We start from the raw sequence: 24,068 nt of genomic DNA, 5'->3' as shown, positions 1-24,068 counted from the left end.
TAGTTATGATCTGGCAAGATTACTTCAGATTATGAATTTGAAATTCCTGCCTAACCTTGGAGCTCAGAAGTTTATCTTGAGCTACAGATGTAGATACTATCTGCCTCAATAGGGTGTGGGTATTTTAGTTTTTATGCTCTAGAGAAAAACATAGAACAAAAAAAAAGGGGGGGGTAAAAAATATATTGATTCCATATCTATCTAGGAGAAGATACTAACAGCTTCCCCCTTCCCCCACTATCCCATCCAGCAACAAGATATAAAGCCTTTGCTAGTTTCTTTTGGGGGGGATGAAGGGGGATAAGGAAGAGAGAAGTCAGGCAGAACTATTAAAGATTTCAGCAATCAATCTCATCTGAGGATGCGAGTGTATGAAGACAGCTTGTTTGTTGTTTCACCTTATTTAGCCTTTGAAAAGACATCATATCACCATACCATGGCAAGCCACTTGCACTAGGAAATCAGTTCTGACTTGTTTTATGAGTACTTCACAGCATTCACAACATCATTCATTTTATTAAGGGCCTTTAGCCAGAGAATCTATAGCTTTGAATATTCCCTGTGGATAAACACAGGATATTAAATATTCAGGGAATCAAGTGGCAGATGCAGTTGAAAAACGCTCTGGGGCCAGATTCTCAGATGGCATAAGTCAGCATAGCACCACTGAAGTCAAAGGAGCTGAGTTACACCAGCTGAAAATCTGACCTTCTAGATTTTCCATGAAGCTTAGAGGTTGCCAACACTGGGGAGACACATGGGCCTATTTTTTAATATCACTCATTTCTGATATTGATAAGGCAGAAATAGTGTCTGAGAATCAGATCACCTGCTCTCAGGGGATATGAAGGATGTGAAGAGGGGCTCATGACTATTTGTTTCCTCAGAGGGCAACCACAGAAATAAGCAACTTTCTCCAGGGTTCGAGACCCTTCCTGTAGAGTTAAGTTTAACTCCAGAGTCAGGTTTAGATGAATCTTAATGAGTCTGGAGCAATTCTGCCCTTAGTTTTCAATCAGGACTAAATGTGAATCATAAAGGTTGCAATATACTAGATTGCTGGGTGTTTATATAAACAGATGATATCAGCTTCAGGATAAGAGGGGATGGGTCCAGAGGAAGCATAATTAAAGTTGTCAGGTCTCCCATGGCAGTCTTTTTGGAGCTCCTACACACCTTGGTCAGTAAAAGCCAAAGAAAATGGTTTCAGGAACTTGCACAAAGGCACCTCTCTTCTGCTTACCTTCTCCATTAACAGATTCCACTCATCCAAGGTCTGCCACCAGGGAACTCCTGGATCTCAAACCAATTACACACTCTAGTTAGAGATACTGTACCGCACCCACCTGACTCTCTCTCTTTGACAGGCTATAGCATTAGAAGGTAGCTAAGAAAACAGGAGTTCTAACACTCAACTTTCTAGTTCTCAGACAGGTTTTTGACAAGCTTCATGCTTAGAATCTAGTCACTTTTATTTTGTAAGTATTTTGAAGGCTGCCTCCACACAGCTGCCAGGAACAGTTGCATTGACTAGATGGTATTTAACTTGTCTTTTTTAACCATAAAAGAGTCCAGCCAAACCAAATCGGAGAGCAGCTGGTATTTCCAGGCAGGTCAGAGGAACTGTCATACCAGGACAAACCAACCTAGCCTGGTATCCCACCTCCAACAACTGTGATCATAGATGATTCACTGAAAGGTAGAAAAGTCTGCATAAATGTAAAGTACCTTGCCTGGTGTGTAATATATGTTGGGAAAGAGTTTCTTCTTGACCCTGGATGATCAACTTAACCCATAGTATCAGAATTAGCTACCTCATTCTAATATACCTAAAAAAATAATAAAAATAAAGAAATAGGTACCGTTCGGGCTCCCTTCCAGTTCTATGATATGGAGATATACCTAAGAGCTCTGTAAAACATACAAGGAACTTGTTGTTTCAACAGTGACCTTGCTACATAATTAACACACAGTGTTACTACAAACAATGGATAATAGTTAGACTAATGCAACATTAAGGCTGACAATTTAAACACACACAAAAGTTAGGAAATTCAAGAATTAAGGTTTCCATCATAACATTAACCCAGATGCATTGCATGTGTAGTATTTTGGATCACTTATGGATGTATACAGCTCAGGGATTGTTTGTTTTTTGGGAAGTTTGTCTGACATTTAAAGATTCTACTTCAAGAATGAAGTAATGGGGTTTTCTGCATTTCATTTTCTTGGCTTAAAAATAACCTCCTGATATCAGTAGTGAGACCTTCCCCTGACACCTTTAAAGCCCTCCTCTCAAACAAATATTATCAGTATATCTACTCCCTCTCCAGAAATCTACAATCATTAAATCACACTTGCAAATATTAGATGGACTGGTGGGATAAATCTATAATAATAAATAATAATTGGAGATATACCTATCTCCTGGAACTAGAAGGGACCTTGAAAGATCATTGAGTCCAGCCCCCTGCCTTCACTAGCAGGACCACATACTGATTTTTGCCCCAGCTCCCTAAGTGGCCCCCTCAAGGACTGAACTCACAACCCTGGGTTTAGCAGGCCAATGCTCAAACCACTGAGCTATCCCTGCCCCCAGCTGGAAGGTTTCTGCAGCTGAGAAAGAGGCTGTCAGGTGCTTACTACTAGCGAAGATTATTATTCAAACAAAAAAACAAACCACCACAGAAAATAAACATGGAAAACTAGGTTACTGCATATTACAATGGAGAATTGGAGTATTAGCTCAGCCAATCTGCAGATGTTAGACGTGTTTAACAGTAGAAGGCTTGGTTTGAAAATATGGGTCAAGTGCACTGTATGTACGACTTGGTAATTAAGCATTCAACTGACTGGGTCTGGAGGGTTTTTTGGGGTACACTGGGTGGGCAGAGCACTTCTGAATGCATTATGCTTTCACAGAAAGCACACCTGGAAATAGACTGCCAGGGTAAGGAGATTGTCAGCAAGCTTGGAAAACTTTTGTCTCTCTTCCAATGCTACCAAACAGGTTGGAGGGTAGAAAATAAAGTGTTCTAAACCTGCACTTGAGATGCCACCTCCAAAATCATAAATACCCCAGAAATTAAGGCAGCTTTTCAGCTCAACCCAGCCCCAGAGGCAACCATTACACATCTTGTGCTCTCTCAATGGCAGAGGTACTTGCTGTCTGAATTGAATCAAACTGTCCCAACAACTGTGGTAGATGAAGAGACCAGGACACATAACCAGGTTTACCACCATCTTAACCTACTTACGGGTTTTTCAGTGAATCTGGAATGCTGCATGAAGTTTTACAAGACACTAATTTTATTCCTTGTGGTTTTTTTTTCAGACTTGCATTGTGACTAGTCATTGAGGACAAGTCACGTGGTATGACCTTTTAAAATCAGATTATACATATATTTAAAAAAAAAAAAAGAACTAGCATAGTTAAATATTTAAGTACTAAACATTTTTCCACCCAAAAGTGCCTGGCAGAACATTGACCAAGTTTTGAACAGAAACAAACTCAACTCTTCTTGCTGAGACTAAATGGCAAGCATTTCAGCCCCAAAAGATTGTTTCAGAAAGTTACACACACTTGAAAACAGGATTTTAAAATCTCGATATTCAACTCAAGCTTCAACATAGCTGCTTTGCAATATTCTAGTTGTGTGTGCTATGATCTTCTAATTTACAATTCATTCTCTAACAATATTTAGCATTTATACAGAACCTATAGATCTCAAAGTGGTTTATAATGGTGTGTACATATTATCCTCATTTTACAGATGGGGAAATTGAGGCACAGGCATTGATACTCACCCAAAGTCACATAGCATGGCAGCGGGAGAACTGGGAATAGAAATCAGTTTTCTTAGGGCTTGTCTACATCAGAAAGTTGCAGCGCTGGTGAGGGAGTTACAGCGCTGCAACTTAGGAGGTGTACACATCTGCAGGGCACCACCAGCGCTGCAACTCCCTGTTTGCAGCGCTGGCCGTACTCCCGTTTTGTCTCAGGTGTAGAGGATCCAGCGCTGGTGATCCAGCGCTGGTAATCAAGTATAGACACTTACCAGCGCTTTTCTTGACCTCCGTGGAATAAGCAGGTATCCCAGCATACCTGAGGAAGCCTCTGGTAATCAAGCTGGTCTCCTTCCCCGGCTTGCTCTCGCGTTCCCCGAACCCCGAGCAAGCAGGTCTCCTTCCCTGAGGTTTGCTGGGTGGTTCCGGGAACGCGAGAGCAAACCACGGCGAAGCTGGTCTCCTTCCCCGGTTTGCTATCGCGTTCCCCGAACAAGCAGGTCTCCTTCCCTACGGTTTGCAGGGTGGTTCGGGGAACGCGAGAGCAAACCGCGGCGAGGCTGGTCTCCTTCCCCGGTTTGCTCTCTCGTTCCCCGAACCCCCGAGCAAGCAGGTCTCCTTCCCTGCGGTTTGCAGGGTGGTTCGGGGAACGCGAGAGCAAACCGCGGCGAAGCTGGTCTCCTTTCCCGGTTTGCTCTCGCGTTCCCCGAACCCCCCTTGAAGCCGCCCAACAGCGCTGCAGTGTGGCCACATCTAACACCACTTGCGGCGCTGGTTGCTGTAAGTGTGGCCACTCTGCAGCGCTGGCCCTATACAGCTGTACTAATACAGCTGTAACAACCAGCGCTGCAAAATTGTAGATGTAGACATGGCCTTACTCTCAGTACTGTGGCTCTGTTTGCTAGTCTAAAGGGTCTGAGCTACAGGTAGGTGTTCAATGGAAGTGTAGGTGTTCAAAGTGTATTTGGCATCATATACAAGACAGGAACTTACTAAATGATCGCAGTGGAATCTGTTTGTTTTTTTGGGGCTCTGTTAATTTACTACTATTAGTTGAGAACAGGAAGCATTTGGAATTCCACCTCATTTCTCTCAGCATATACTTAGATTACAAATATATCTTATGTCTCATTACAAAACACACACCATGTCACTGGTCAGGCTTGGTCCTAAAGCAAGACAGGCAGGCTCACTCAAGTTCAATATTCCACAGGAGACTCTTCAGAAAGCCATCAAGCTAACACACAGGTGCACACACACACTGCAATAGATGAAGATGCACTTAGTCGGAGTCTCACTTTTGTGAAAGAAGGATCACCAGACAAAGTACTTTAGCAGGATCCTTAGGAACTGAGCCTTCCTCCCAACAAAGAAAGAAGAAATTCACTAGATAATCAGATGATTACAAAAACCCAAACAAGTTCAAACAGGATTACAGAGTTGACGTGCAACAAACATTACAGCACTGACTCAGGCTGAGAACTGCACAGGAGCCTGAAAACTAGACACTAAAATCTTATCAGCCGTTCCGAAGGTAAATGGGGAGGTGGGACTGAATTCAGATTTAATTCATCGGGGGGAGGGGGAGAAAAACAGAGGGAGGTTTTCCTCTTTTCACAGCTACATTTACCAAATTCCACAACTTCCGAACACGTCTATCAAGCGAGACAATGAGTCGTTTTTTCTTTTTTTAAAACCCTTTCAAACGTTGTGCTCTTTCTTGATTCAGACTGAAGCAACGAAAGATCAAGTTTAAACAGAGTGGGTTCTAAAGCTGCAGCATCACCCCCACTCCCCTTCGGGATTAAGCCGAGACTGATTGAACTAACGGGCTTTCACCCTGTTAAAAACCTCGTCTTTTGTGTAAACAGCCCATCGCAGCTAGGGGGAAGGGGAGGTGCAGTTACTGACACACTGAGCCAGAAACGTGCAACCCAAAATAAAGAGTTTACACTGGCCGCACAACTTGCCCGGCGAAGTCCTCCTCATGGTAAGTGCCTTAGATCTCCAGACAAGCTGCCGTGAGAGCCCTTGCTCATTGTGGATACAGAGATTGAAGGGGGAGGGGGGAAATGAACGTCTCTACATTTTCAACTCAATCCAGGCGAAAAAAAAATGAGCGCTAGAGAGAGTTTGAGCCATGTGATCGCAGCTACATACCGAACGCAGCTCAGCCTTTTAAAAAGTTGCCACCAGGAACAACTTCTATCTATGCTTTGCTGCAACTTGTAAAATATTTTCGATAGCAAAGAGGGGGAATGGGGATAATGGGGGGGTCGTCTCCATTCATTTGCAAAAGAATCCGGGGGGGGAGGAGGAAAGCAGCAAGCTGCTTCCAGATTGTGTCCAGCCGCAGTCTCCTTACCTTACTCTTCACTTCCACCGCGCTGCAATCGAAATACCGCAGAGTTTGAGATTTATTAAAACTCCGATTCATTTTCTCGGTCCCCAGTTTATCCCCCCCTTCCTCCTCCTCTTCGCCCTCGCTCAACAAGGGCTGCAGGATCCTCCGCCTCCGACTGTGGGAAAGTTTCCCCGGGCTGCGTGTTGTTGCCGCTGCTCTGACCCTGGAACGTATCTTTCTTTGGAACGTTCAGCCGCCGGAGGTTCTTTTACTTTGTCCCAACGCTCGAATCAGAGCGCCCGCCCAGCTCGTTCTCCGGGCTTCTGTTTGTAACAATCGCTCCTCCAACAGAGCTCGCAACGCGCCCGTGACTCAATGAGAGGAGGTGGCACGTACTAGGCCCCGCCTCTGGCGGACCTCCCCCTTCCATCCTCGCCTCTTTCAGTTCCCGGAGAGAAAAGCTCCTCCCGCTCCAGAGGGTGTGCTTTCTGGGCTGTGATTTGCTACTGAAATCCCTAGTTAGTTAGGGTAAGTCGCACAAAAGAGTAGGAGGTGCGGACAGAAGTAACTGCGGAGTCCGCGTATTAGAGAAGCATGCAAGCCAAAACGTGGGTGGCCAGATATTCCCTCCTCTCCTCCCCCTCTCGCAAATTTGGAGAAGTTTGGATACAAATCTGATCGTTGAGGTGCAAACCCATCTCTGTGTAATGTATTTACAAATGATAAAGGAAACTACTGACAGGCACAATTGCCATGAAAATTTAGCAGCCCCCCCGTCACAATATCTAGTTACCAGCCCCAGACCATAATAACCATCAATAATATTGCCAGTCCTAAGGTTTTGATCCTGCAAACATTTCTGCCTGGGCTTAATATTACTACCATGAATATCTCAACTGATTTCAATTGAAATTCAATATAACTACTCCCAATAGTAAGGTTAAGCACATGTGTAAAGTGTTTGCAAGGTAGGGGCACAAGTGTTCAAAAATCATGATTGAGATTTTTTTTTTTAATTATTGTCTGGGTTTGGAGCCTGTAGGGTTCATGTTTTCAAACTTCTCTTTGCAACCATGAGGGTTAAAAATGTACTTGATTTTAAAATGAAAGTTGTTAATCTCATCACATAACTCAAGGAATATAACTTTAAAGAAAACACCTAATATGAAACGTGTTAAAAATCACAAGATTTGGCAACACTGTAAAAATGAAAGTGATGGTAATTTTCCTTAATATTAAAAATCATTCCAGGCAGTAGAATCAGTAGAATTTTCTTAGTTTAAATATTTTTCTATCCCAATGCACAGAAACAAAAACCTCACAGAAACAAGAGAAATGGACTGATTTTAGAGAGGAAATCGTTAAAAAGACCATACGCAAAGTGCTAAGCAACTCTGTAAAGTGAACAAATTGAAAATAAAGAGATTTCTTTTCTCTCTCTCTCATAGTATTTTAGGCCCAGGTCCTATAAAGATTTGTGCACATGTTTAACTTCACATACTGTGAGCCTTCCCAGTGTCTTCCGTTGAACTACTCACAGTGCATAAAGTTAAGCACACGTCTACATCTTTACAGGACTTTTGCACCCTTGTAGAGTCATGGGGTATGTCTACACAGCAAGTAGCAGCCCATGGCAGTGTCAGTCTCAGAGCCCAAGTTGACAGACTTGGTCTTGTGTGCTCATGCAGTGATCAGACAGCAAATGTGAAAAACTGGGACACGGGGGTGGGGGGTAATAGGAGCCTATATAAGAAAAGGACCCAAAAATCGGGACTGTCCCTATAAACTCAGGACATCTGGTCACCCTAACCTTAGGCTTCAGAGTCAGATCTCCAGCCCAAGCGTGAATACTGTTACAGGCTGTGTAAACATATCCATTGAAATATAAGGCCCTGATCCTATAAGGTGTTGTGTAGGGGTGGACCACAAAGAATTCTTTGCAGGTTCAAGGCTAGTGTTTGCAGAATGCATTGGGATCTTTTGAGGGAAACATTTTCTATATAAATATAAGATGATGATGACAATAGTGATTTAGAGTCTGAGGACAGAAAGTTTAGATGGGAAAATTTCCCTCACTTCCTCCTACAAATCAGTGCTTATTGGTCTCTCTCCCTCTGTTGTCACCAGTTATTACTATTATAATTTATAATTGTGTATTACAATAGCACCTAGGAGCCTCAGTCATGGACCAGGACCCCATTGTGTGAAACAGTATACAAATGTAGATCAAAGGACAGTCCCTCCCTCAATGAACTTCCAGTCTAAGAAACCCCTTAGAGCTTGTTCATTCCATCTACATTGAGGGAAACATAAATTGGTGGGAAGGGAATGTCTCTTTTTACTCAGTAAGTGTTATGCAATAGCCAGAATTCTGAAGATCCAGGATGGTGTTTCTCCTCCAAAGTCCTACCAAAAAATGTCAATATGAGGGAAGGCAGCTGAGGGTAAAAGAACATATTTTGAAAATTAACTGTGGACCTGATTCTTCACTGTCTTGCACGATTACAATTATTTATACCTGTGTAAAGTGAGTGTAATAAATCACTAGATCTGAATGGGAACATTTTACACCCATTTTGTATTTACTTTACACAGGTATAAATGACTATCTAAAGCAGTGGTCCCTAATGCCATGGCACCCGCCGAGGCATTTATGTGTGCCCGCCTAGTGCCCAGCAGGGGAGAGAAGCCGCAGCTCTGCGCCTGATGGGGACAAAGAACTCAGGCTCCAGGCGCGGTGTTCTCTATTCCCGGCAGGCACGGGGCCCCCCTAGTGCCCAGCAAGGGAGAGAACCTGTGGCTCCATGCCTAGCGGGGACAGAGAACTCCAGGGCTGCAGGCTGCGGACGCTGGTGTTCTTGGTCCCTGGCAGGTGCGGGGCCACAGCTTCTCTCCGGCTTAAGCCATGGCCCACACCTGCCTGGGACTGAGAACACTGGCGCCCGCGTGGCAAAAAAAGAACCACCAATCCGCTCTGGGACCGAGACAAAGCAAATGTCAGAGTTGGAGGGAAGCACTGGGAAAGTTCTGAGTCACTTAAATGTAGGGACCGAGGGCCAGAGCCCAGCTGGTCTAAATTGGTGTAGATCCCTTGAAGTCAACAGAGCCTGGGGATCTGGCCCTCCCAGATAGTTGTGAAAGCATTTAGCGCTGCTCTGACACACCTATACGCCCCACACACTTCATCAGCAGAATGTTCTCTGCTGACCTCGTTCTAGCATCACGCTTGGTGCCTGCTAAGGCACCATGGGGCAGCTCTCCTGGATGCAAGTAGTACTTTAAATCCCATCCCAACATCGCACGTGTCTGTCTGAGGGCTTCCGGCCGGTCGACAGCACGTTCGCAAGTCCCAGTCGTTCTCTCATTTAACAGGCGTCAAAGTGACTCACCCAAGTGGCAAATCCAGGAACAGGTGTCCTGAATCCCAGCCTGTTCCTGCTCTAACCATTAGACATGCTGCCTTCTACAGGAACACACAAGTGTATTATTGTTGCTGGGGCAGGCAGTGTCACAGCAAGACTCCATGGAGCTGGTGGTACTCGGACAGGTCTCTCTGTGTCAATCAGCACCCACTGAATTCATATGGATAGAGACAGGGTTGGCAGGCCCCCAGCCTGAGTCTTCTACCACTTTGCCATATCATCTGCTGGAGAATGCAGAGCCAAATTCAAGCCAGGCGTGAGTTGCAGTCTGTCGAGGAAGCTAGCTGACGTGACTACCCTGCGCTCCTCTGGGCCCATTTATAGATAATGAACGGTCCTGTGATGTTACAGGGAGTTACTGGTGTGCACATGAGAGTAGCACCTAGGGACTATGCCTGAGATCAGGGCCCCCTGGTGCCATGCACTGTACATATACATGGTGAGAGACCATCCTGTCCCGTCCTGGAAGCGTTTACCATCTAAATCAGAGGAGGCCCCTCCCCTGCTGTCCCCCCTTCCCCGCAGCCTCAGCTCACTGCGCTGCCAGTGCTGTGAGTGGCGGGGCTGCGAGCTCCTGCTGGGCAGTGCAGCTGCAAGAGCTGCTGGCCTGCCCTGGTACTCTAGACTGCGCGGCCATGGGGCTGGCTCCAGCTGGGCGCCATGGCTGCCAGTCCTGGTGCTCTGAGCAGCATGGTAAGGGGGTGGGGAGGGGGAGGGTTGAATAAGGGGCAGGGAGTCCTGGGGGGCAGTCAAGGGCCAGGGGCTTAAGCTGGAGAGAAGTTGCAGCCCCTCACCTGCTGGGGACAGAGAACTCCGGGGCTGCAGGCTGAGGGCACCGGTGTTCTCTGTCCCTGGCAGGCACGGGGCCGTGGCTTAAAACGGAGAGAAGCCATAGCCCTCCACCTGCTGGGGATAGAGAACTTTGGGGCTGTGGGTGCTGGTGTTCTCTGTCCCCAGCTTCTCTCTTCTCTCTGGATTCATATATTATGTAATATTAAATATGATTTTTTTGTATTATTTAATATACAAATACAAAATAAGCCTTGAAAAATTGTTGGTGCCCGCCACACTCTTCTGAAAACATAAACGTGCTACTGGCCACAAAAAGGTTGGGGACCACTGATCTAAAGGGTCTGATTCTCCACTGCCCTGCTCTGTGTCTTTCTTCCAGAATTTCAGGGGCAGGAAGGGAATGGGACAACACAAATTAACAAATTGAAACAAGAGCCTTCATTCATTTTCACTGGAAAAAATGTGTAAAACTAACATTTACTAAATGTGCTAGTGTTTTCCTTTATTGGAATTTCAAGTTTAATTGTAACAAATAAAACAATGGCAGTTTGAAAAATGAAATCCTTTCATGAACTCAAGATTTTCCCTTATTTTTTTTCTTGGGAAGGGCTTCACTTTTATATCTTGAATGAGATGGGCCAGTTGCTAAGATTAGGAGAATTTCCATCAATGCCTTGGGTGTCTGTAAAATTATTCTGGTCTGTTTCGGCATTCAAAAGAGTTGTTTAAGGATTCCACAGAAATCATACAGCTGAGTTCACATTGGCTAGTGGTTTAACATCTGGAGCAAAAGGGGCTCCTGCTCCATTAATAACTGCTGCCTAGCACCTTGACCATATAAAGTCATATCTGTCAACTAATAGCCAGACACATTAGAATGCATTTAATCAATTATCAGTGTCCAGTCTAACAGACAGCTCATGGGGGATGAAATCCTGACCTTATTGAAGTCAAGGGGAGGTTTCCCATAGATTTCAGTGGAGCCATGTTTTCACTTTGAGTGCATCCTGCACATACATAAGATGAGGCTCAAAACTAGACCACTATATTTCCAAGGCAGCAACATTACCAGGTAGGCCATAAAAACTCAGGATCAAGGCAGTAGGAACTGGGCTATTAGTCTCAGCTGAAAGTAGTTCTCTGCATCTTACACTTAAGATGAGAAAACATACAAACAGGACAAAATCTGAGAGGACATTATTTGTGGCCTGATGGTAGTGCTACTTCTCAATCACTTGCACCCTGTCCCCATGTGGTTCCACTGGGAAGGGCATGCAAGTGTCAAGACAGCTGTACTGCTACACAGACTGAGGCCTTGTCTACACTAGCAACTTTCTGCGCAGTAAAGCAGCTTTCTGCGTTGTAACTTCCCGAGGTGTATACACTGCCAAGCCACTTAGTGCACAGAAACTGTGCAGTTGCAGCACTGTAAAAAACCACCCAATGAGGGGAGTACAGCGCCGGGACTATAGCGCCGTGGTGCCAGTGTAGGCACCCTGGTTATTTACAGTGCTGCGACTGGCCGCTGGGAGGTGTCCCACAATGCCTGTTCTCACCTATCTGGTCACAGGGCCATCGGGTGGGGGGGCAAGTGGGGCAATTTGTCCCAGGCCCCGCAGGAACCCCCAGGAGAATATAGTATTCTATAGTATTGCAACTTTTTTTTATGGAAGGGGCCCCCGAAATTGCTTTGCCCCAGGCCCTGTGAATCCCCTGGGCAGCACTGCCTGGTCATCAGTTTGAACTCTACTGCCCTGCCCGCAGGCGGCCAACCATGAGCTCCACCCCTTACATTCCTTGGGAATTTTGAAAGTCCTCTTCCTGTTTGCTCGGTGATGTGTGCAGTGGTCTCAGCGCATCTTTCCAGGTGACGATGCCTGCTCCATGCACCAGGTGATCCCCACTTGGAGCAATGCTGAGTTGCTGGACCGCATCAGCATTTGGGGAGAGGACGCTGTCCAGTCCCAGCTGTGCTCCTGCCGTAGGAATTATGATACCTACCGACAGATTTCACAATGTGTGACAGAAAGGGGCCATGACGGGGACACACTGCAGTGTAGGGTCAAAGTGAAGGAGCTGCGGAAAGCCTACCACAAGGTGCAAGAGGCAAGCCACCCCTCTGGCGCTGCACCCATGAACTGCTGGTCGTACAAAGAGCTGGACGTGATACTCGGTAGTGACCCCACCTCCACTGCGAAGGCCACTGTGGATACTTTGGTGGCTCGTGTGCCAGTCGAGAGTGGACCAAGCCAGAAGGAGGAAATCTTAGATGAGGATGTGGAGGGGGCAGGGACCCAGAGGCAGAGGACGACTTGGAGGTCAGAGATGCATGCAGTCAGGAGCTCTTCTCTATCCCAGAGAAGGAGAGCCAGTCACAGCTGTCGGAGCTTGGCAAAGCGCAAACCGGAGAGGAGGCCCCTGGTAAATGGCTTTGATTTTGGGAATCGCTGAAGTGAGTTGTTGGGGGCAGGAGGGTTGCAGAAAGCAGGTTTCTGTCTGTATGATGTGGGTACCACCACAATGCCTAATCTGAGCAGCAGAACAGGGTGTTGATTAACTCCCTCACTTTATGGGAATCTGCCTCAGAGATCTCCACGATACTGTCATGGAGATACTGGGCAATACGCTGCCACAGGTTCTTTGGCAGAGCTGCTTTGTTTCTTACCCCATTAAAAGTAACTTTCCTGCTCCACTCTGCCATCACTGGGTGGGTAGGGGGAGGGGACCATTGCTGCACACCAGGCAATCCGCATAAGCGCCAGGGCAGAGCCACAGTCTTGGAGAAGACCCTCCCTTGATTCCCTGCTCACTCTCAGCAGTGAGATATCTTGCATAATGAACACAGCCTATGGAAAATGTGGGGACAGGAATGATTATAAGCCCTCCCGCCCCAAAGTGCTGGCCAGAACCACATCCCCAGTGTGCAGTACGGGCCTGGAACACTGATTTCCCCTGCTCATGAGGTTATTCACTATTTTGGGGGTCTTGTGGCTCATGTGTGTTTGCCTTTGGTCAGTCAGTTAGTGACAGGTATGTGAATAGTGGCTGTGTTTTAAATCAGTGGTTTGTGTGCCGCAAACAATACTGCTTCTGTAAAATGCTGCATTTTGGCTTCACAGATATGACCTTGGGAGCCCAACATCCCTCTTTGTTATCGCTGGCTGAATGACTGTGCAGAATTAGAAAGTGGCCACGAAGAACTGAAGAGGACTTTCAGTGTGAGGTCATGATGCACTGCACGGCCGAAAAACAAGAATTGAAGCAGTGGCAGGACAGCGAGAAGAGGTACCAAAAGGAGAATGTGGTGTGCCAGAACGAAGCTACGGAGTGGCTCTTAAGCATTATGGAGTGCCAAGCGGATACACTCCAGGCACTACTACCACTGCAAACCGAGCAGCTCCACACTCACCCTCCCCTTCAGCCGCAGTCGCAAAACTCTTTCTCATGCGCCTCCCCCCCACACCGCCAACACACTCTTATCAATCTCCTGGCTCCAGTCTGTACCTGCTGCATCCCACTCCTACCCTGTCACAGTCCAGCCCTGCAGGCTCCCAGTAGCCACTGCACTCAACACCCGCCTCTCTGCATTTTGGCTCTGCTGAAGTACAGTACCTGCAGCACTGTAATCCAAAGGAGAAGGTTGGATATGATACCTGGACATACACCAATCTTTAACCATCCCAGGACCCCACCTCCTCCTGGGACCCTCCCTTCCCCCATCCCCATCACTGCTGATGGGGTTTTTTGTTTGTCTCTCTCCTCCAGTTGTTGTTTTTTAATAAAAGAATTGTGTTGGTTTGAAAGCAATCTTTATTCCATTAATTGAAAGCAAACAGAGCCCTGCAAAGCAACAGGCAATTTTCTTACACCTTCATAGTGCGTCGTCTGCACCAATCACAACCGCCTCCTAGCATTACAAACACTGCACTACCAAGCATAGCAACAAATACTAGTGGCTTTCAGCTTCAATTTGCTGCCTCAAGGCATCCCTGATCCTTATGGCCCCGTGCTGTGCCCCTCTAATAGCCCTGGTCTCTGGCTGTTCAAATTCAGCCTCCAGGCACTGAGCTTCAGTGGTTCAGCTTCAGCCCTGAGTTTAACTTTCACCCTTCTCTTCACAAATATTATGGCACCTACAACATGCAGCTATAAGCATAGGAATATTGTCATTGGCCAGATCCAGCCTCCCATATAGGCAGCACTCCAAAAGCACATCCACATTCATTCTGCACTTGCTCAGCCTGTTATTGAACTGCTCCTTGCTGCTGTCAAGGTGCTCCATGTATGGCTTCATAAGCCATGGCATTCAGGAGTAGGTGGGGTCTCCCATGATCACAATGGGCATTTTGACTTCCCCTATGGTGATCTTCTGGTCCAGGAAGAAAGCCCCTGCTTGCAGCTTCCTGAACACGCCAATATTCCAAAAGATGTGTGGGTCATGCACCTTTCCGGATCAGTCTGTGTTAATGTCCGTGAAACGGCCACGGTGATCCACAAGCACCTGGAGAACCATAGAGAAATACCACTTTCAATTAATGTACTCGGTGGTTAGGTGTTCTGGTGCCAGAATTGGAATATGAGTGCCATCTATCACCCTGCCGCAGTTAGGGAAGCCTATTTGTGCAAAGCCATCCACAATGTCACGCATGTTGCCCAGAGTCACGGAGCAGGATGCGATTAATGGTCCTGCACACTTCCGTCAACACAAGTCCAACAGTCAACTTTTCCACTCCAAACTGGTTAGCGACCGATAGGTAGCAGTCTGGAGTAGCAGCTTCCACAGTGCAATCGCCAGACGCTTCTCCAATGGCAGGGCAGCTCTCATTCTCATGTCCTTGCAGGGCTGGGGCAAGCTCATCACACCATCCCATGAATGTGGCTTTCCTTATCCGAAACTTCTGCAGCCACTGCTTGTCATCCCAGATGTCCATCACAATGTGATCCCACCACTCAGTGCTTGCAGCAAAGAATCCTGTGGCACCTTATAGACTAACAGACATTTTGGAGCATGAGCTTTCGTGGGTGAATACCCACTTCCTCAGATGCATGTAGTGGAAATTTCCAGGGGCAGGTATATATATGCTAGCAACAAGCTAGAGATAACGAGGTCAGTTCAATCAGGGAGGATGAGGCCCTGTTCTAGCAGTTGAGGTGTGAAAACCAAGAGAGGAGAAACTGGTTCTGTAGTTGGCAAGCCATTCACAGTCTTTGTTCAATCCTGAGCTGATGGTGTCAAATTTGCAGATGAACTGAAGCTCAGCAGTTTCTCTTTGAAGTCTGGTCCTGAAGTTTTTTTGCTGCAGGATGGCCACCTTAAGGTCTGCTATAGTGTGGCCAGGGAAGTTGAAGTGCTCTCCTACAGGTTTTTGTATATTGCCGTTCCTAATGTCTGATTTGTGTCCATTTATCCTTTTCTGTAGAGACTGTCCAGTTTGGCCGATGTACATAGCAGAGGGGCATTGCTGGCATATGATGGTGTATATTACATTGGTGGATGTGCAGGTGAATGAACCAGTGATGGTGTGGCTGATCTGGTTAGATCCAGACTAACACGGCTACCCCTCTGATACTTGACACTCAGTGCTTGTTTCCTGAGCCCAAATGCTGCGTTCCACTGTGGTCAGCACCTCCATAAATGCCACAAGTATTCTCATGTCATAGCTACTAAGCGTGGTGAGATAAATGTCACAATCCTCTTGCCTTTGTAGTTTAAGAAATAACTCCACTGCCACTCCTGACGTGTTAGAGTATGTCTGCACTACGGGATTATTCCGATTTTACAGAAACCGTTTTTTAAAACAGATTGTAGTAAGTCGAGTGCACGCGGCCACACTAAGCACATTAATTTGGCAGTGGGCGTCCATGTACCGAGGCTAGTGTCAATTTCCAGAGCGTTGCACTGTGGGTAGCTATCCCATAGTTCCCGCAGTCTCCCCCACCCATTGGAATTCTTTGGATTGAGATTCCAGTGCCTGATGGGGCAAAAAACATTGTCGCGGGTGGTTCTGGGTACAGCCTCATCCCTCCCTCCATGCAAGTAGCAGACAACTGTTTCGTGCCTTTTTCCCTGGGTGAACCATGTAGATGTCATAGCACGGCAAGCATGGACCCTGCTCAGCTCAAGACAGCAATCATGGACGTTGTAAACACCTCGCGCATTCTCGTGCAGTCAATGCTGAACCAGGATCCGCAAAACCAGTCGAGGAGGAGGCAACTACGGCAGCGAGGCGAAGAGAGTGACGAGGACACGGACACAGAATTCTCTCAAACCACGGGCTCCTGCGCTTTGGAGATTATGCTGGTAATGGGGCAGGTTCTAGCCACTGAACGCCGATTTTGGGCCCGGGAAACAAGCACATACTGGTTGGACCGCATAGTGTTGCAGGTGTGGGATGATTCCCAGTGGCTGCAAAACTTTCGCATGCGTAAGGGCACTTTCATGGAACTTTGTGACTTGCTTTCCCCTGCCCTGAAACGCTAGAATACCAAGATGAGAGCAGCCCTCGCAGTTGAGAAGTGAGTGGCGATAGCCCTCTGGAAGCTTGCAACGCCAGACAGCTACCGGTCAGTCAGGAATCAATTTGGAGTGGGAAAATCTACTGTGGGGGCTGCTGGGATGCAAGTAGCCAAAGCAGTCATTAAGCTGCTGCTACGAAAGGTTGTGACTCTGGGAAATGTCCAGGTCATAGTGGATGGCTTTGCTGCAATGGGATTCCCTAACTGGGGGGGGGGGGCGATAAATGGAATCCATATCCCTATCTTGGCACCGGAGCACCAGGGCACCCAGTACATAAACCAAAAGGGGTACTTTTCCAAGGTGCTGCAAGCACTGGTGGATCACAAGGGACATTTCACCATGTCATAGTATAATTCCCCACTCTGAACCTTAGCATCCAAAAGATGGGGTACCAGCATGAATTCCTCTAAGCTCAATTACCAGCTTAGTACTTGTAGCACTGCCACCAACCAGGAATTCCAGTGCCTGGTACACTTTGGTTCCCCCAAAACCTTGCCCGGAGACCCCCAAGACCCAGACCCTCTGGATCTTAACACAAGGAAAGGAAACCCTTTCCCTCACCATTGCCTCTCCCAGGCTTCCCCTCCCTGGGTTACCCTGGAAGATCACTGTGATTCAAACTCCTTGAATATTAAACAGAGAGGAAAATTCACCTTCTCTCTCCCTCTTCCAGACTCTCCCTGAGAGAGAAAGTGATCCTAACACAGAGAGAAAATTAACCTCTCTCTCCTCCTTCCCTCCTTTGTCCCCACCAATTCCCTGGTGGATCCAGACCCCGTCCCCTGGGGTCTCACACCAAAATAAAAAAAACAATCAGGTTCTTAAGAAAAGCTTTTAATTAAAGAAAGAAAAAACAGTAAAAATTATCTTTGTAAATTTAAGATGGAATATGTTACAGGGTCTTTCAGCTATAGACACTGGGAATACCCTCCCAGCCTAAGTATACAAGTACAAAGTAAAATCCTTTCAGCAAAATACAAATTTGAACTCCTTCCAGCCAAATACACATTTGCAAATAAAGAAAACAAACATAAGCCTAACTCGCCTTATCTACCTAGTACTCACTATTCTGGACATATAAGAGACTGTATTAGGGAGATTGGGAGAAATCTGGTTGAACGTCTGGTCCCTCTGAGCCCCCAGAGTGAACAACAACCAAACACTAACAGCACGCACACAGACTTCCCTCCCTCAAGATTTGAAAGTATCCTGCCCCCTGATTGGTCCTCTGGTCAGGTGACAGCCAGGCTCACTGATCTTGTTAAAAGGCAAAAGAGACATGAAGTACTTCTGTTCTATTAACTCTTACGTATCTGTTTATGACACGCCAATATCCACGTGGGATGGCTGTGAAGGGTTCATGACGCTCGAGTCTTCAGAAACGCTACTCTGTTTAAACGGCTGCAGCAAGGGAATTACTTCCCAGACCAGAAATTAACAGTTGGGGATGTTGAAATGCCTGTAGTCATCCTGGGGGACCCAGCCTACCCCTTAATGCCATGGCTCATGAAGCCATACACAGGCAGCCTGGACAGTAGTCAAGAGTTGTTCAACTACAGGCTGAGCAAGTGCAGGATGGTGGTAGAATGTGCATTTGGCCATTTAAAGGTGCACTGGCGCACATTGCTGACTCACTCAGACCTCAGCCAAACCAATGTCCCCATTGTTATTGCTGCTTGCTGTGTGCTCCACAATCTCTGTGAGAGTAAGGGGGAGACCTTTATGGTGGGGTGGAAGGCTGAGGCAAATCACCTGGCCGCTGATTACGCACAGCCAGACACCAGGGCAATTAGAAGAGCACACCAGGAAGCGGTGCACATCAGAGAAGCTTTGTAAACGAGTTTCATCACGGGCCAGGGTACGGTGTGACTGCTGTGTTTGTTTCTCCTTGATGAAACCCCTCTCCCCCTTGATTGACTCATTCCCTGTAAGCCACCCACCCTCCCCCTTCGATTACCGCTTGCTTCCTAAGGAAATAAAATCACTCTCGTTTAAAAATCATGTATTCTTTATTAATTAATTATAAAAAGAGGGCAAGAACTGACAAGGTAGCCCGGGTGGGGTTTGGGAGGAGGATAGGAGGGAAGGAAAAGGCCACTAAAAAAATTTCAAAATAATGACAGCCTTTCGGTTGGGCTGTCCACTGGAGTAGAATGAGCGGGTGCACCGAGCCTCCCCCCACACTTTCTTAGTTGTCTGGTGGGTGAGGAGGCTAAGGAACATGGTGAGGGGGGAGGGCGGTTATACAGGGGCTGTGGCGGCACTCTGTGATCCTGCTGCCGTTCCTGAAGCTCCACCAGATGCCAGAGCATGTCCGTTTGATGACGCAGCAGCCCCAGAGTTGCATCATGCCTCCTCTGATCTTCCTGTCGCCACCTCTCATCTCAAGTGTCCCTCCTACCCTCACATTGGTCCCTCCTGTCCTCACGGTCACTGGCATCTTTCCTGCACTTTGATACCACGTCCTTCCACTCATTCAGATGAGCTCTTTCATTGCGGGTCACTTCCATGATTTCCGAGAAAATTTTGTCTCGCGTTTTTTTCCCCGCTGCCTTATCTGAGAAAGCCTTCGGGGTGGAGGAGGGAGACTTGAAAAATTTGCAGCTGCATGAGGGAGGGAAAAAAGGGAGAGAAGTATTTAAAAAGATACATTTTACAGAACAATGGTTATACTCTTTCACGGTGAACAACACTATTCACCTTACATAGCACATGTGATCTCACTACAAGGTCGCATTTTGCATCTTAATATTGAGTGCCTACGGCTTTAGTGCTAGAGATCACAGACGCAGGTCCGGGCCTCAGAATTCGACTTGCATGCGGCCATGGTAAGCCATTATCTTCGGCTTCTGCAGCCTTCATATATCCAGCGCCCTCCTTTCCCAAATAGCAAGGAAAGCCTGTTGAGTGCTGCTTCTTTCCTGTTAACGTGCAGCACCAGAACCTTCCCCATCCAATTCTCTGGGATGATCGCTTTATCCCTCCCACCACCGCGTGGCTGGTATCATGGAAGATCGCTACTAGCCACCCTCCCCCCCACCGCATGGCTGGTAGCAGGGAAGATCCCAGCTAACCAAATGTGAAAAAGCTCAGTGCCAATCACGCCCCCCTCACCTCCGGCTTGGCTAAATGCAGAGAAGGATTTCTTTTAAGCCACAGGCAAACAGCCCAACCATCTCTGTCCCCTTAATTAAATTCATGAATTTCAACCAGGTTACCATGAATGATATCACTGTCCTGAGGATAACACAGCGAGATAAAGAACGGATGTTGCTTGAATGCCAGCAAACACCGGGACCATACGCAGCTAGGCTTTGTCATGCAATGATACCAGATTACTTGCTACATGCATGGCGTGGTCAAGTGTCCTACCATGGAGGACAGAATAAGACTGCCCTGCCCAGAAACCTTCTGCAAAGGCTTTTGGAGTACCTCCAGGAGAGCTTCATGGAGATGTCCCTGGAGGATTTCCGCTCCATCCCCAGATATGTTAACAGACTTTTCCAGTAACTTTACTGGCCGTGAATGTATCCCAAGTCCTCAGGGCAAATTAATCATTAAAAAACGCTTGCTTTTAAACTATGTTCTATATTTACAAAGATACACTCACCAGAGGTCCCTTCCATGGCTTCATTGTCTGGGATAGTGGCTTGGGAGGGCTGGGAGGGTAATTCCGTCAGAGTGAGAAAAAGCTCCTGGTTGTTGGGGAGAATGGAATGCTGTGTGCCCTCTGCAAGTTCGTCCTCCTCTTCCTCCTCATCATCTTCCCCATCCACAGAATCTTCAGGCATGGCTGAGACTACCACCACCACCTCGGAATCCATGGACAGGAGTAGGGTAGTGGTTGCGGACCCCCCTAGAATTGCATGCAGCTCAGAGTACAAGCGGCATGTTTTCAGCCCTGCCCCGGACCTTCCCTTTGCTTCTTTGGTTTTCTGGAAGGCTTGTCTGAGCTCCTTAACTTTCAGCACTGTACTGAGTCCCTGGTGTGGCCTCTCTGCATCATAGCCTTGGAAATTTTTTCAAATGTTTTTTCATTCCGTCTTTTGGAACGGAGTTCTGTTAGCACAGAATCCTCTCCCCATATAGCGATCAGATCTAATACCTCCCGTGCGGTCCATGCTGGAGCTCTTTTTCAATTCTCAGGAGACTGCATTGTTACCTGTGCTGATGAGCTCTGCGTGGTCACCTGTGCTGGTGAGCTCTCCACGCTGACCAAACAGGAAATTAAATTCAAAAGTTTGCGGGGATTTTCCTGTCTACCTGGCCAGTGCAGCCGAGTTCAGATTGCTTTCCATAGCAGTCACAATGGTGCACTGTGGGATACTGCCCAGAGGCCAATACCATCGAATTGCAGCCACACTAACCCTAATCCGACATGGCAATACCAATTTGAGCGCTACTCCCCTCGTCGAGGAGGAGTACAGATATCAGTTTTAAGAGCCCTTTATATCGATATAAAGGGCTTCGTTATGTGGATGGGTGCAGGGTTAAATCGGTTTAACGCTGCTAAATTCGGGATAAACGTGTAGTGTAGACCAGGCCTCAGTGAGAGTAAGCAGCATATTGGTCAACAGTGCAGGATCCATTCCTGCAGACTGAAGAGGCAAAGCAGAGCACGCAGTACACAAACCATTGAAAGATGGTGCCAAATGCAGACGGAAGCACAGAGATTGCTGGGATGTGAAGCAATGCATCACGGGCATTGGGACAGGAGCCAGGATGCCCCGCAACTCCACCGCCTTCCCACTACTCTTAGCGGCATAAGAGGAAGAGATGCTCCGTGGGATAGCTTTTCAGAGTGCACCACTCCGAATACCACTGCAAGTGCCACATGTGTGAACACGGTATTGTGCAGGCAGCTGACAATGTGAACACACAACAGCGACTTCTCTTCAGCACTCTCTGAGTGGCGATGTAACTGCCAGCAGTGTAAGTCTGCCAGTGTAGACATACCCTGAGTCTTGAAATCAGCATAGCTGCATGGATTCTCAAGCAGTCAAGATGCTGAGGAAGCTATTGAGCAAGAGAAAGAGATGAAAGGCAGAAGAGCATAATCACTTGCCCTCAGTTATCTAGGGATTTGCCATTATCTGGCTATCTCCTTGTCAAGGAAAAACAAACACATGTAATTAAAAGACAAGAGTGTGAAAATATTATTATGGTTTTAGTTCAAAATAATAGAAACTGTATAAGAAAATCAGATATGTACATAGAACTCAGATAGTAAATTACTCTTTGAGTCTAGTTTTACCTCTATTGAGTCCACTTATTATGAGCTTAAAATATATGTTTTCTTTTAAGTTCAATTACACTTTAGGTATCGTCTGTCTCCAGAACACGGCTGAGACACATGGGTAGGGAACCCTGCATATTATCTATACTGCACTTGTGTAGGTGGAGGACTTCAGCCTCTAGTCAGTGCTTTCATGAGCAGTAGATTCACGACCACATACAAAAGCCAACCAACCAAACATATCCTGAATTCCAGATGCACCAAGTATCACAGTTATCACCAGCAGATTGCCTCCCCAACCTACTAACATATTTCATGCACAGGAATATCTTTGAGTAAACACTGTTAATTCACATAATCATCTCTTTAGTTGTTTTCTTGGGCTTCTGGTCATTTGCCAAGCATTTCAAATTCCTTTAATTTCACATATCTTAGTAATCTTTATCTGTCTTTGTGATCCTTAACTATTTTCATTGCTTCTTCAAATGTAGAGTTCACATCAACATTATTTTCCTTATATTTCAGTTACCTTTGCTTTAACTCCTCTATCTCTACCGTCTTTCCTAAGACATGCTTCCCATGCTATAGCCAGGAAGGGGGTGGGTATATCAACCTTACACCCCACAAGGATTCCCCTCTGCTCTGGGATTCTAGCTGATTGCTTTCCCCCACAAGACTACCACAAATCACCCTTACCAGGGAGAAAGATCTTGCCCATAAATCTGGCACAGACACAGCACTGTGATACCAAAAGGCAGTATGTTTAGGAAGAAAATGTTCAGATACTTCTCTTTTCCTTCTGTCTCTATAGCATTTATTTATCAAACCATTAAAAGGTGTTACTTCTCTACTTTGCCTATACTATCTCATTGGGATTCTTCTTGACCAAACAAGCAGGTTTATTCTCTTCTTGATGAATGTCTCGTTAATATTAATGACAGTCACCTGGCATGCTTTGTGAGGTGAAAATACCCGATAGACTTTCATCCACTGCATATCAGATTTATTTTCTCCCATTTTGAATTAAAAAATGTTACAAACCATAAATCAGGAAAGGCTGGGGGAGCTGCTATATTGATGGACCATCTTCAGTTGCTGTATGTTGAAAGCAAAATTAAATATCACATAAAGCAGACATAATATTTGAGGGTGGTGTGCTTTGGCATGCATATTGAATGATGTGCCTGCTGGAATTATGGTCTCTCACCTTAATCTACTGCAGAGGGGAATTCCAGGGAAACTAGACAGAATAATGTCATCAAATCAATGGGAGTTTCAGACACACAAGAAAAGGAGACTAGACCCTATAAAGTATTTCTGCTGTCTGTTCCCTGCTGATGAAATGTCATCACTAGCTTCTAGAGAGCCAATCCCTTCCCCTCCTTTTAGAGCTTTTATATTCTTGGCCCTCAGAGTTTTGTCTTAACATGAAGAGCAAACAGCATTTTACTCGAAAGGGATGAGGAAACCTGAGGCTTCACCACTACCAGGAAGATGAAGTTTGTGGAAAACCTCCTGTATGACTTGCCTGTAGAATACACAAATTACAAGAGAAGAGAGATGAAGGGCCTGATCTGCAGCGGATATAAATTGGCTTGGAACCACTGATTCTTGCCACAATGTTTACCAGTGAAACAGGGTTTAAACATGTAATACTACACTTTGCAACATTTCCTTGGAGGGAAATGTACTGTGTTATTGAAGGACTTTGTTTTTCTAAGACTCAACTAAACAACAACACGCAACACAATGACGACTTTGGCTTTGGAAGCTTTAGAAATGTTGGCTCCTATATTTGGTATTGCCCTTCCTTTTCCCTGTTGTGGCTGGAATGGCACTGTGCCATCACATGGAACTTAATCTGAATTCAGTGACATCTCTGCATGCAGAGTCTGAAAATCATGATTACTTTACATCTCTGAACAGATTATACAGCTCTGTTAATAGTGTAATTTTGTATGCATGAGAACA

The 24,068-nt window shown here is 46.3% G+C and overlaps 1 protein-coding gene across 1 annotated transcript in view; it reads right to left on the bottom strand.

The window, feature by feature from the left end:
• The window catches only part of PARD6G (par-6 family cell polarity regulator gamma), a 104,110-nt gene extending 97,618 nt beyond the window's left edge, over nt 1-6,492 (bottom strand). Inside the window, exon 1 of the mRNA XM_030552567.1 lies at nt 6,152-6,492. Coding sequence (XP_030408427.1) covers nt 6,152-6,223 — 72 coding nt within the window. The 5' untranslated portion in view covers nt 6,224-6,492. The remainder of the gene's footprint in view (nt 1-6,151) is intronic.
• Between the last annotated feature and the right edge of the window lie 17,576 nt (nt 6,493-24,068).

Source organism: Gopherus evgoodei, chromosome 2, assembly GCF_007399415.2.
Source record: "Gopherus evgoodei ecotype Sinaloan lineage chromosome 2, rGopEvg1_v1.p, whole genome shotgun sequence".
Classification (NCBI taxonomy): Eukaryota; Metazoa; Chordata; order Testudines; family Testudinidae; genus Gopherus; species Gopherus evgoodei.
The sequence above is the reverse complement of the archived record's forward strand: the minus strand, read 5'-3'. Positions and strand labels throughout refer to the sequence as shown.